The sequence below is a fragment of the Triturus cristatus genome, chromosome 3_1 (assembly GCF_964204655.1).
Source record: "Triturus cristatus chromosome 3_1, aTriCri1.1, whole genome shotgun sequence".
Taxonomy (NCBI): domain Eukaryota; kingdom Metazoa; phylum Chordata; class Amphibia; order Caudata; family Salamandridae; genus Triturus; species Triturus cristatus.
The window spans coordinates 219,921,289-219,934,299 of NC_140583.1; the positions used below are offsets into that span (position 1 = coordinate 219,921,289).

At 42.8% G+C, this 13,011-nt stretch overlaps 1 protein-coding gene across 1 annotated transcript in view; it reads right to left on the bottom strand.

The window, feature by feature from the left end:
* Window positions 1-257: 257 nt before the first annotated feature.
* CRABP1 (cellular retinoic acid binding protein 1) overlaps window positions 258-13,011 on the bottom strand; it is a 206,867-nt gene continuing 194,113 nt past the window's right edge. The window contains exon 4 of the mRNA XM_085646305.1: window positions 258-542. Coding sequence (XP_085502431.1) covers window positions 492-542 — 51 coding nt within the window. The 3' untranslated portion in view covers window positions 258-491. The remainder of the gene's footprint in view (window positions 543-13,011) is intronic.

A 13,011-nucleotide genomic window follows, 5' to 3' on the forward strand; every position in this document is an offset into this window, starting at 1 on the left:
CAGTGAGTAATCTGGAAATGTTCTTGCTTGCTAAAAACTCAAATAGGCTTCCAGCTAATATCGCTTTTAGGATACCTTGTAGAGTGCGCTTCACTTTGCGCGGGCTAGCTCAGATCCTTTAGAGGCAGACCAGATGGTATATTAGAAGGCCTTCCACCAGGGGTCTTGTACACTGCTGAGACAGGACTTTCACTTAGAATGGCAATATTTTTCCAAGTGTATTTAAAGAGCATATAGAAAAAAAATCTGCCTTTTTTGCTCAACAAATTTAATAACATCACAGAATACAGGTTTTGTATCTACAAAATGCAATGTACACAGAAAAATAAAGCAATCAAATGCAAAAACATTGTTGATATGAAACACACTGTCAAAGGGGATTGTTCACGGGCATCTGAAATACTGGAGACAGCTACTTCCGGTGTCGCCATTTCAATGGCGCCTGCTTGGAAACCTTTTGTCAAACCTTGGGGGGGTTTCAGTATAGTTTTTCATGCTCTGACATAAATCCGTGTGCACACAACATCATCAGCTCCAAAGGTCTGTAAAGAAGGGCAATAAAATAGATGTTATACTCATTCCTCAAATATACTTCACTTGATTTATGTGATACAGCGATAGGAAGATAGCAGGCCAACAAAGTCAGCACTTTATGTACAGACAAAGATACAACAACCATGCTACAATCCCATTGCAAATTAATATTATAGAATTAAGAAACAACAAATTCATATTATGCAAACAGGACAGATAAGGTAAACAAAACTGCAAGACACTATCAATTTGGTCAAATAGAAATAATTTTTATTTTCTCAACTAAAATTTCCACCTGGGAATTTAAAGGTGCTTTGAACAGGATCTAATAAATCCTAACTGCATGGGAAAAACTGCTAACAACTCTGAAAAAAACTCTTCTTTCCACTCTTGGGTGCATAAAAGGTGCTGCAAGGAATTCAAATTTGCGTAATTTTGTGAAAATTATACAAAATGTGTGTTTTTCGTGTTTTGCTTCTGTTGAGTATTTGACTATTTGCATGAAATAGAAATTCAAGGAGTAAACTAGTTCAAGGAGAAAATTACTCTCGGACTCGATTTTACTTTTCTATCAAGACAGTTCCTGTTTCCAACAGTGACGTGTGTGACAACATTCAGGACAATATTGGACCTATGAAATCTTGCATAATGTGTATCATGTGAATTTCACAAGAAGAAACAAGTAGCCTTTCGCTTGTCCCTATTTTCTCCGATTACTTGTGCATTTTTTTGCATTGATCTCTAGCATTCAATCTATCATATCAATCTCTGTTCTGTAAAATTTCTAATATCTATTGCTGAAACAATTCATACTGCTTTTCAAGTTTTCATATTGTTCTGACTTTTTCCTGGCTCTTCAAAAACACCATCATTGTTTGTACTGATCAATAGATATTCAGTTGGGTCTTCTGTACATGCCAACCACCGCACTGCCTACTTATGGCCAATATCACTGCAAGAGCAGTCACTACTAAAATATCTCTTTGCTTAAAAGTAAATGCCTGTACCCTCTCCAGCTTGGCTTCTCATCTGCCAGAAGAACAGAGCCCATCCTTATTGTGGCCGTGGATGGCCTGAGGTGAGTCCTTGGTGTCACAGTGTCATGACCTCATGCAGTCAGTTTTATTGGCCGCATTTGACATCATCAGCCATTACATCCTTTTCATTCGTTATGGACGGAGTCTCCTTGTAATCTGTTTCCTTTAGCATCCCTTGGCCTCCTTCCAATAACATGCAACCTCTTACAAGATTCCTCTCTTACCCCAGCTGAAGTTAATGATAATGTTGCTTCTCTTGCATCATGCATTAGGTCTTTCCACTTTGACTTTTCTCATAATCTGCTGACACACCGATTCATCAGTAGTTCTGTCCCTGCCTGGTCCAGGGAGCTCAGATTGTCACCCACCGCATGTCAGCCCTCTCTTGCTGGATGAGAGCCGATAGTCTAAATCAGAATTTCCAGATGAAAGCAGTATCTGTAGAGTCTGCTCAGTCTGTCTCAACATCTAATTACTAGTTCCCCTCTATGAGCCTTCGCCACCCTCCAGTTACCTAAGTGTGGCACCTGAGCTTTTAACGTGATCTAGGTCTGGTTTCCAACACTCAGGCTTGCAGCCCTAATGGATCATGTATCTATTAGTTTTGGGTGCTGCACAAGGTTCTTCCCAAGCGTGTCTGTCTGTCTGTCTGTCTGTCTGTCTGTCTGTCTGTCTGTCTGTCTGTCTGTCTGTCTGTCTGTCTCTCTCTCTCTCTCTCTATCTATCTATCTATCTATCTATCTATCTATCTATCTATCTATCTATCTATCTATCTATCTATCTATCTATCTATCTATCTATCTATCTATCTATCTATCTATCTATCTATCTATCTATCTATCTATCTATCTGTCTGTCTGTCTGTCTGTCTGTCTATCTATCTGTCTGTCTGTCTGTCTGTCTGTCTGTCTGTCTGTCTGTCTGTCTGTCTGTCTGTCTGTCTATCTATCAATCTATCTGTCTATCCGTCTGTCCTTCTATCTATCTATCTATCTATCTATCTATCTATCTATCTATCTATCTATCTATCTATCTATCTATCTATCTATCTATCTATCTATCTATCTATCTATCTATCTATCTATCTATCTATCTATCTATCTATCTATCTATCTATCTATCTATCTATCTATCTATCTATCTATCTATCTATCTATCTATCTATCTATCTATCTATCTATCTATCTGTCTGTCTGTCTGTCTGTCTGTCTGTCTATCAATCTATCTGTCTATCCGTCTGTCCTTCTATCTATCTATCTATCTATCTATCTATCTATCTATCTATCTATCTATCTATCTATCTATCTATCTATCTATCTATCTATCTATCTATCTATCTATCTATCTATCTATCTATCTATCTATCTATCTATCTATCTGTCTGTCTGTCTGTCTGTCTGTCTGTCTGTCTGTCTGTCTGTCTGTCTGTCTGTCTGTCTATCTATCTATCTATCTATCTATCTATCTATCTATCTATCTATCTATCTATCTATCTATCTATCTATCTATATCTGTCTATCTATCTCTCACTGTCTGTGTCTGTCTATCTATTTCTGTATTTATATGTGTAAGTAAATATATATGTTCACAGAAAAAACATATATATATATATATTCACTTAAAAAACCATAGGTTTCACACATTTTATAGTTAGCTGGCCATTTCACTCGTGAAAAACCAATGAAATTCCCCCGTTATAGTTAGGTCAGATAACTATAACTCGCGCAACCGCCACTCTATCACAAGGATGATGTCATCGGTGATGTCATGAGTAATGCCACTGACCATGTCATGAGTGATGTAATATGTGACGTCATGAGCACTAGATTGCAGGCGCGCGAGTTAGAGTTATCTGACCTAACTATAACGGGGGAATTTCATTGGTTTTTCACGAGTGAAATGGCCAGCTAACTATAACATGTGTGAAACCTATGGTTTTTTAAGTGAATTTGCAAGGTTTTTTAAATGCTAATTCCTAACTATAACGTGTGTGAAACCTATGGTTTTTTCAGTGAATTTGTACGGTTTTTTAAATGCTAATTTATGTATTTATTTATTTTTTTAAAGTTTTTTCACCGTGCGCGCCTACGTTACGTAGTTCGCGGAATTTTTCCGTTTCTACTGTGCGCGTACGCTACGCGCACTCTGCGATTTTTTGTAAAAAAATGTAAATACATTTTAGCCCTTGGGGGTCCTTCTGGGACCCCCTGACCAAGGCGAGGGGGTCAGGAACTGTCCAGCCTGCCCCCTTTTCACGTTATCCACCTTTGTTTTTCACCCCCTCAGACTGCGAGAGGCAAAATGGCGGCCGACTCTTCCTGGTTTCGACCGATTCGAATGTTTACTAAGATCTAACAACCAATCAGAATCGCGCTCGCGCACGGCAGCGTGCGCGTACGGTAAGCTTACGGTACGCGCTCGGAGCTCGCCTATAGATATATATATTGATTTAAATGCCATTTTCTCAGGAAATACTGAACAGATTTACACCAGACCTGCAAAAGGCACATCCCTGACCTGAGGACTACATCTCTGCCAAATTTCAAGTAATTCTGTTCAGCCGTTCGGGCTGCAGCTTGGACTAAAGGTCCTATGGAAAAATGCATGGGGAAAACGCGTTTTGGGACCCCCCCTTTTTCTCAGCCCCCGCTTGAGGAATCCCCCCGAGACTTTCAGGGAAGGAGCGGAGCGGAGCGGAGCGGAGCGCCCCACCTATTTTGAAAATGTCACAAGGATTCGTCAATCGGCGCCAAAGTTATTCAAAATAGAATGTTGCTGATTTCCTATGGAAACTCGGTCCTAACTATAACTATCTACTGGCGGCCGCCAGTAGATAATATATATATATATATATATATACCTACTGGCAGTCGCCAGTAGGTAGTTATAGTTAGGACCTATTCTCCATAGGAAATCTGCAACATTGTATTTGGAATAACGTTAGCGCCGATTGACGAATCTTCGAGAAATGTTCCAAACTTTTGGCCAGCTCAGGTCCGCTCATACCCTGAAAATTTCGCGGTGATTTGTCAAGCGGGGGCCGAGAAAAAAGGGGGGTCCCAAAACACGTTTTCCCCATGCATTTTCCCATAGGACCGGTTGACGCAGCTACAGCCCGAACTGCTGAACAGAATTACACCAAATTTGGCAAACAGATAGTCCTCAGTTCAGACTCGTGCCTTTTGCCTAAATGGTGTAAATCCGTTCAGTAGTTCCTGAGAAAATTAGAGTTAAAAAGATAGATATATCTGGGCGGAGCCTAACCACACATCTCATCGTGAGATCTGATTGGCGGTCAGTACTTCATCCAAGAAGTGTTGGCAGCCATCTTGGGACCAATATACATGATAGCACCTCATTAAAAAGCATTGCAGTTAATAGAAGGTTTTAAGACTTTAGTTACATTATAAATCATTTGTTGATGGTACCATACTCATTTTAGGAATTGTGGTGTGTTCTAAGGTGATTTTACCATATGAAAAAGCCTTCTGCTGTGATATTATGAATCGTGTTTGAGAGAAAACTATTTTCTCATGCTTTTCCCACAGAGGTTTGGAAGGTGCTCTATAAGCTAAACTGAGAGCATATTTTCTGTAAATTCACATTATCTTTCTCAGTCATGTGAGAATGAAGTCTGACATTCTCAGTAAACATGTACATCCAACACGGGCAGAGACTGTCAGTTGATTCCTTTGTGTTCTATTGCAGCTTGCCAGAGTGTTCTAAAGAACAACTAGAGCGCTAACAGTCCTACTTATGACAAACGTATTGCACACCTGAAGCCATCTTGATTGGAATAAAGTGGTAACTCTTAAAACATTTAATTTAAAAAGGAACAAAATGAGGGGGTTCATTTGCCATAGAAAGTATGATTAGTGCTGCAGAAAGAAAAAATTAGGGCACATTTTGAGTGACTTAACAAATCCTCTTCTAGTTCATAAAAAATTCTGACATGCAGACTGAAACATGCACTTTGAATACCAGCAGCAGACTTCCCTGGTGAGCAGTAGCTTTACTACAGTGATCTAATGAGCAACTAGAGTGCTAACATTCAGAATTTATGGCAAATGTGTGACACATCTGAATGCCATCTTGATGGAACCAAAGTAAAAAACTGAAAGTATTTCCTACTGAGGAGACTGCAGTAAATGAGGAAATTAGGAAACGTCATAACAAATAAATCTCCCAAGATGGCCACCAGAGACAAAAGAGCCCAAATGCAGCCCAAATATCACCCAGATGTAGCCCAAGTATAGCCAAATGACAGAATGTCCCAGAGTGTTCTAACGAACAACTAGAGCGCTAACAGTCTTACTTATGGCAAAAGTATGGCACACCTGAAGCCATCTGGATTGGAATAAAGTGGTAACACTTAAAACATTTAATTTACAAAGGAACAAAATGAGGGGGTACATTTTGCCATAGAAATTATGATTAGTGCTGCAGAAAGAAAAATTAGGGCACATTTTGACTTCTCAAATCCTCTTCTATTTCATAAAACAATTCTGACATGCAGACTGAAACATGCACTTTGAATACCAGCAGCAGACTTCCCTGGTGAGCAGTAGCTTTACTACAGTGATCTAATGAGCAACTAGAGTGCTAACATTCAGAATTTATGGAAAATGTGTGACACATCTGAATGCCTTCTTGATGGAACCAAAATAAAAAACTGAAAGTATTTCCTACTGAGGAGACTGCAGTAAATGAGGAAATTAGGAAACTTCATAACAAATAAGTCTCCCAAAATGGCCACCAGAGACAAAAGAGCGCAAATGTAGCCCAAATATCACCCAGATGTAGCCCAAGTATAGCCCAATGAGAGAATGTCCCAGAGTGTTCTTAAGAACAACTAGAGCGTTTACTGTCTTACTTATGACAAAAGTACGGCACACCTGAAGCCATCTTGATTGGAATTAACTGGTAACACTTAAAACATTTAATTTAAAAAGGAACACAATCAGGGGGTTCATTTTGCCATAGAAATTATGATTAGTGCTGAAGAAAGAAAAATTAGGGCACATTTTGAGTGACTTCTCAAATCCTCTTCTATTTCATTAAAAACTTCTGATATGCAGACTGAAACATGCACTTTTAATACCAGCAGCAGACTTCCGTGGTGAGCAGTAGCTTTACTACAGTGATCTAATGAGCAACTAGAGTGCTAACATTCAGAATTTATGGCAAATGTGTGACATATCTGAATACCTTCTTGATGGAATCAAAGTAAAAAACTGAAAGCATTTCCTACTGAGGAGACTGCAGTAAATGAGGAAATTAGGAAACATCATAACAAATAAATCTCCCAAGATGGCCATCAGAGACAAAAGAGCCCAAATGCAGCACAAATATCATCCAGATGTAGCCCACATGTAGCCCAATGACAGAAGTGTGCAAAACACTTATTTTTAGTGTGTTTGCAGTTTTATATAGTGCAGACTTTTCAGGTATTGGAGTGCTTTACATGAGCATTGGTTACATCACACAAGATCAAATTCATTTTGGTTGTAGACATGGGGAGATTAAGTGATTTGACCAGAATCACAGAATTTTGAGCTGAAGCAGAATCTCCAACCTAGTTCCCCAGTTGCAAAGTCTGCAGCTCTGGAAGTAACACCACATCCTCTCCCCTAGGTGCAACATTTAATCAAGTGGTCAACTGGATAAAAAAACATAAAGATTACAAATAATTTAAATGTTTGTTGTCGCTATTTGAAAACTCAGAAAATATGTCCTCATTTTAGTTTTTTAGAGCACTAACCATAATTGTGATGCAAATAAGACCCTCTCATATATTTCTAAAGGAAATGCTCTAGGTATTACAGTTTTGATTACATCAAGATGACGTGAGGCGTTCCACACTTTTGTAATAAATATAGAATGTTAGCAATCTAGTTGTTCATTGGGATACTGTTGAGAGGCAGAGGCCAGGGGCACGGACTCTGAAAATTGAAGGCAGGTAGGAGAGTGCAGAGGCAACAATTTGACCACACTGGGCAGGCAGGAAGGGCAGTGGCAGCACAACAGACTATGGAGGGCAGTGGAAAGGGGGGCAGGGGCAACAAACCAACAATACAGGACTGGCAAGAGAGGCTGTGTCAATATAATAGACCATTGTGGGCAGAAGGAAGAGGCAGTGGTAGTACAACCGTACATGTCAACAGACCCGTTTCAGCCAGGAAATGTCCAATGTTTTTAAGCTCAAATGGGCATTATTTGATCTGTCTCCTCTCTACAATCTCCTCTTTTTCAATGTAACTCAAAGGGGAAAACGAATACCCCAGTTTTTTTCAAAATCTCCCTCTTACCAAGTTCAAAATGTTCGCAAGTATGGTACATTGTATCATGGTAGGCAGGAGTAATTGGGGTAGGGACATGGACTTGAATAACAGAGGACAGGAGGGACATGGAGAGGTGCACCAAACTGACCCTACAGGGCAGGCATCAGGGTTGGCAGAAGCACAGTACACCACACAGGGCATGCGGGACGGGAGTGCAGCACAACAATCCATAGAAAGCAATAGGGAGGGGACAGGACCATGCACATGGACAACAGAGAACAGAGGGGAAAGAGGCAATTGTAGCTAGCTGACCATAATGGACAGACAGGAGAGAAAGCTGCAGCATAGCCGACCATAAAGGGCAAGAGGGACGGATCAGGGGCATTACAATGGAACAGACAAGCCAGGAGGGAGGGAATAGGGGTCTGCACATGGAAACAGAGGGCTGGGGGCAAGGGGGCAGGGCAGGAGCAGCAAGATGACCATGGAGGTCTAGCAGGATGTGCACTAGAAACAAGACACACCATGGAGAGCAACAATGAGACTATGATGGCATACACACAGACCATGGAGGGAAGGTGGGAGGCGGTCAGGGGCAGCTAGCTGACCACACAGGGAAGGTGGGAGGGGCAATGGCAGCACAGAAGACCATGCATGGCAAGCGGGAGGGTTAGTGGCAGCACAATGGCTATGATGGGCATGAAGGAGGGTGCAGGGGCATGCACAAAGGACCATGGAGGATAGAAGGGAGGGTCAGGACCTGGGCACAGACAAGAGAGTTCAGGGGAAGGGGCCTCACAACAGACCACGCGGGGCAGGCAGGAGGAGCAGTTGCAGCACAACAGACCAGGGAGGGCAGAAGGGTGTGGCAGTAAAATGGACCATGGAGGACAGGAGGAAGGGGATAGGGGCATGGCATGTGGACAGGCAGGGTGGAGGTGGCAGGGACAGGATACAGTCATCTGACAATGCTAGGCAGGTGGGAGGGGAGTGGCAGCTCAACAGAACACTCAGAGTAGATAGGAGTGGCAGGCCCATGGAACATGGTGGGCAAAAAGGATGGAGCAGGGGCATGCACAAAGACATCGGAGGGCAGGGGGAAGGAAAATAGGGGTAGCAAGCTAAGCACAGAGGCTAAGCAGGAGGTCATTGATGGGCCATATAATTGGGCAATGGAGGGCCGGAGGAGTTGACTGGTACATCATGCTAAATGGAGGACAGTGGCAGCACATCGGACCATGCATGGCAGGAGGGAGGAGGCTAGTCCATGGATTCAGACAACAGAGGATAGGGAGGAGGTGGATGGGGCAGCAAGCTAACTGTTCAGAGAAGGTGGGTATTAGGAACTTTATTGTTTTTAAAATGTGTGTCTGTACAAACTACTTAAAATATGAACAAGTATGCAGCATATTCTCACTTTTATTCAGGAAGAAGAGGACGTTTGTCACTGTGACTCCGGGCTCACTTGGCAGAAACACCCCCTAACCCTCCACCCCCATCGCAAAATGTAATGCCCGTGAAAAGGGTAGGTGGACGCAGTGTTATATAGAACATAGTCTTGAGAGCACGATTGAAAATGAAAACTAGATATAGTATATGGTATAAACTATGCACCAAAAAGTGTGATATAAGATGAACCGGGAGTGAAATATAATATGCAATACATTGTGCACAATGACGGATTCATTGGAGAGCGCCAGATAGCACAGGCACTAGCGCGTGCTATGCTATATGCGCCTTGGAGCGTAATATGCACAGGGCAGTGTTGTGTAACCTAACTAGTCTCTAAATTTGTAATATAAAATATGTGCTGGGGAGTGTAACGTTGCATATGCACTGTGAGAAAGATATGGATCCCAGATTGTAATATGTATGGCAAAGCGCTGTTCGTTATAACATAGGAATCAAGGAAGGCACGTTAGATGGGGCAATATAACCCGTGCGAAGGCAAGTGTGGCATGACATATTCATGGGGTGTGTTACAGTGCACATGGGCTAGAGAGTGTCATAGCATACGTACTAGCTGGTGGAATACAACACAGAGGTGTGTGGCACTCGGCGGGCACTGGTGGGTGTAACACAGCATTGGGCTCAGCCAGGAGCACGCTGTGACTCTCAAGTGAGGTTTGTCTCCTTTCCAGAGAGGAAAATAAAAAGTATTACACATCCGGCGGTGGATGTGTGTTTTATTAACCGTGAGGGGGATTTCTTGCATAGTTGGGTCGAATTTTTGTTGAATCCCCTTTGAATGGCTTGGTGTGCGTGTGTATTAAATGTGCCTGTCAATAGCTACCCATGTTTGTATAAATAAACGACAAGGGTGTCTACTTGGAGAGTACCCACCGGCGAGGGCGCCGGGATTAGGCACGGTAGGGCGTCAGACACGTCAGAGCTTCACAAGCGGTGTAAATATATTCCACGTGGATTCATTGTATGCATAGTCGCCTTTAAATGAATATCACGCAAATCGTCATGGTGATAGGTACATACGGTTTGTCCAGCATGTCCTAGGTGTTTCTATAAATATATTTAAAAAAATAAAAATAAAAAACAAAGGCCGGCCTCGGGGGATGGATTTTTTTTTTAAATGGCCATGACCTGGGGGTTGGGGTCCCCGGGCCGATTAAGGCCTTGGGAGGGCCACATTTATTTTTTTCAACAAAAAAAATTAGGGTGCAGGCCCTGGGGGATGGGGTCCCCAGGGCCAATAAATTAGAAAAAGAAGGGGGGCCACACAGCCCTCCTTCTTAAAAAAATAAAATAAATGAAAGGCCGGCATCGCGCCGGAGGCCACGCCCCCTCCTTGCAGCACTCTGCAAACGCGCCCCCTGGCCAGCTGAAAGTTGGGGAATTAATTCCCCTTCAATACTGAGGGTCCCTGAGGGCCAACTAGCCCAACAGGTATCTCCAGTATGCGCCAGGGAGCTGCGTTGCAGACAGGTGTTCTGAGGCCACGCCCCTTTTTACACCTATATGCAACGCAGCTCTGTGGTGCTTGCTGGAGGTACCTAGTGGGCTAGTTTGACCCTAGGGACCCTTAGGATTCAAGGGGACTTAATCTCTCAACTGAGAACGGCCACAGGGCGCGTTTACACAGTGGTGAAGGGAGGGGACGGGGCCTGAGGTGACATGTGCAAACATGCCGTGTGGCGCGTTTTAAGTTGGGGAAATAATTCCCTTTCAATCCTGAGGGACCCTGGGGGCCAACTAGCCCACCAGGTGCTTCCAGTAAGCGCCACTGCTCTGCGTTGCAGAGAGGTGGTGCAGGCCGTGCCCCTTTTTACACCTCTCTGCAATGGCGCTTACTGAACGTACTTAGTGGGCTATTTTGCCCCTAGGGACCCTCAGGATTCAGGGGGACTTAATCTCCCAGCTTAAAAAACGGCCACAGGGTGTGTTTACATTGTGGGGAAGGGAGGGGACGGGGCCCGAGTTAACGTGTGCAAACAAGCCCTGTGGCACGTTTTAAGTTGGGGAAATAATTCCCCTTCAATCCTGAGGGACCCTGGGGGCCAACTAGCCCACCAGGTGCTTCCAGTAAGCGCCACTGCGCTGCGTTGCAGAGAGGTGGTCTAGGCCGTGCCCCTTTTTACTTCTCTCTGCAACGCAGCTCTGTGGCGCTTACTGGAGGTACCTAGTGGTCTAGTTGGACCCTAGGGACCCTCAGGATTCAAGGGGACTTAATCTCCCAACTTAAAACGGCCACAGGGCGTGTTTACACAGTGGGGAAGGGAGGGGACGGGGTCTGAGGTGACATGTGCAAACACGCCCTGTGGCACTTTTTAAGAGGTAGTTTTAATCCCCTGCCCTTTTATATACTATGGGCTTACAGAGGAGGTCATGCTAATCACAGGGGGACCCCAACGCATAGTGTTCCCTAGTGTATGTAGGTGTTTTCACTGTATTCTGAGTGTCTTTTAACATAGTACTGGCTCTAGGACTGGTTAGTCAGACTCAGTTACCACCAGTATCCGTCTTAAAAAGTTGAGGGTACAGGATGATTTTGCAACAAGGCTTCTTTCTGCTCTTCTGTTTGTTCTTTCTGCACGTTATCCTTCTTCCTGCACTTTTCTTCGTCTTTGAGGACTTCTGTTGTTTCTTTCTGCATTTTGTTTTTTTCTTTCTGTGCGTTTTTTCTTCTTTCTTCACATGTCCTATCTCTGTAGGCATAGTTAGAAATTAGCATTTAAAAAACCTTTGAAATTCATTGAACAAACCATAGGTTTCAGGCACGTTATAGTTAGGAATTAGCATTTAAAAAACCTTAGAAATTCACTGAAAAAAAATAGGTTTCAGGGGCGTTATAGTTAGCTGGACTTTTCACTCATACAAAACCATTGAAATTCCCCCGTTATAGTTAGTTCAGCTAACTATAACTTTCGCGCCCGCAATGCACTGCTAATGACGTCACATATTACATCACTCATGACATCACTGATGACATCTCAAACACTAAAACTCACCGTTCACCCCCAAAAAAATACCATGCATGAACAAATTAAGAACGACACCAAAAACGAAAAATAGTTCCAAGACAAATACACACTAGTGGCAGATTTACAGTAGTTAGGCGGCGCTGCATAGGCATACCCAAACAAATAAAGGAGGAACTAAAAGACAGATTAACCGGTCAAAAGTAAAAGATTTAAGCTGACAAGTGACCAAGCCAATAAAAAGTCAATAGGCGGAATTTCATCACTGATACGGATTACTGGATGTCTCAGAGAGACAGCGCATGCGCGCTACCTAGGCGAGACCTAAAAATAAAGATTGTTATCGAGTGAATGTGATCGCGAAGTAGGCATAGGTCTGGGACTGCTAGCGAAATACACACATTGAGATGATGGAAGCTGTTGCACGGGTACAGCTTTCAATTTGCAAATGCGATACTCGACCCTCTAGGGAGTTGGTATCAGATCAATAGTTTCAGTTGCACAGTGATTCATCAGAAGAGAGACACCTTTTTTATATCTCTTCCTGTTACTAAATTCCAATCAGTTGCTGGGGGCATTCTGCAAATAGAAAAGTCATTTTCGACTTGCAGTGTGTTTTTTTCCACGTTATGAATTGTCATATTCTGGTCACAAATGCTGTGATTTTTCAAATCAAAGGTTTTAAAAATGCATAAAAGATTTAGTACATCTGGCCTTTCTTCCTTT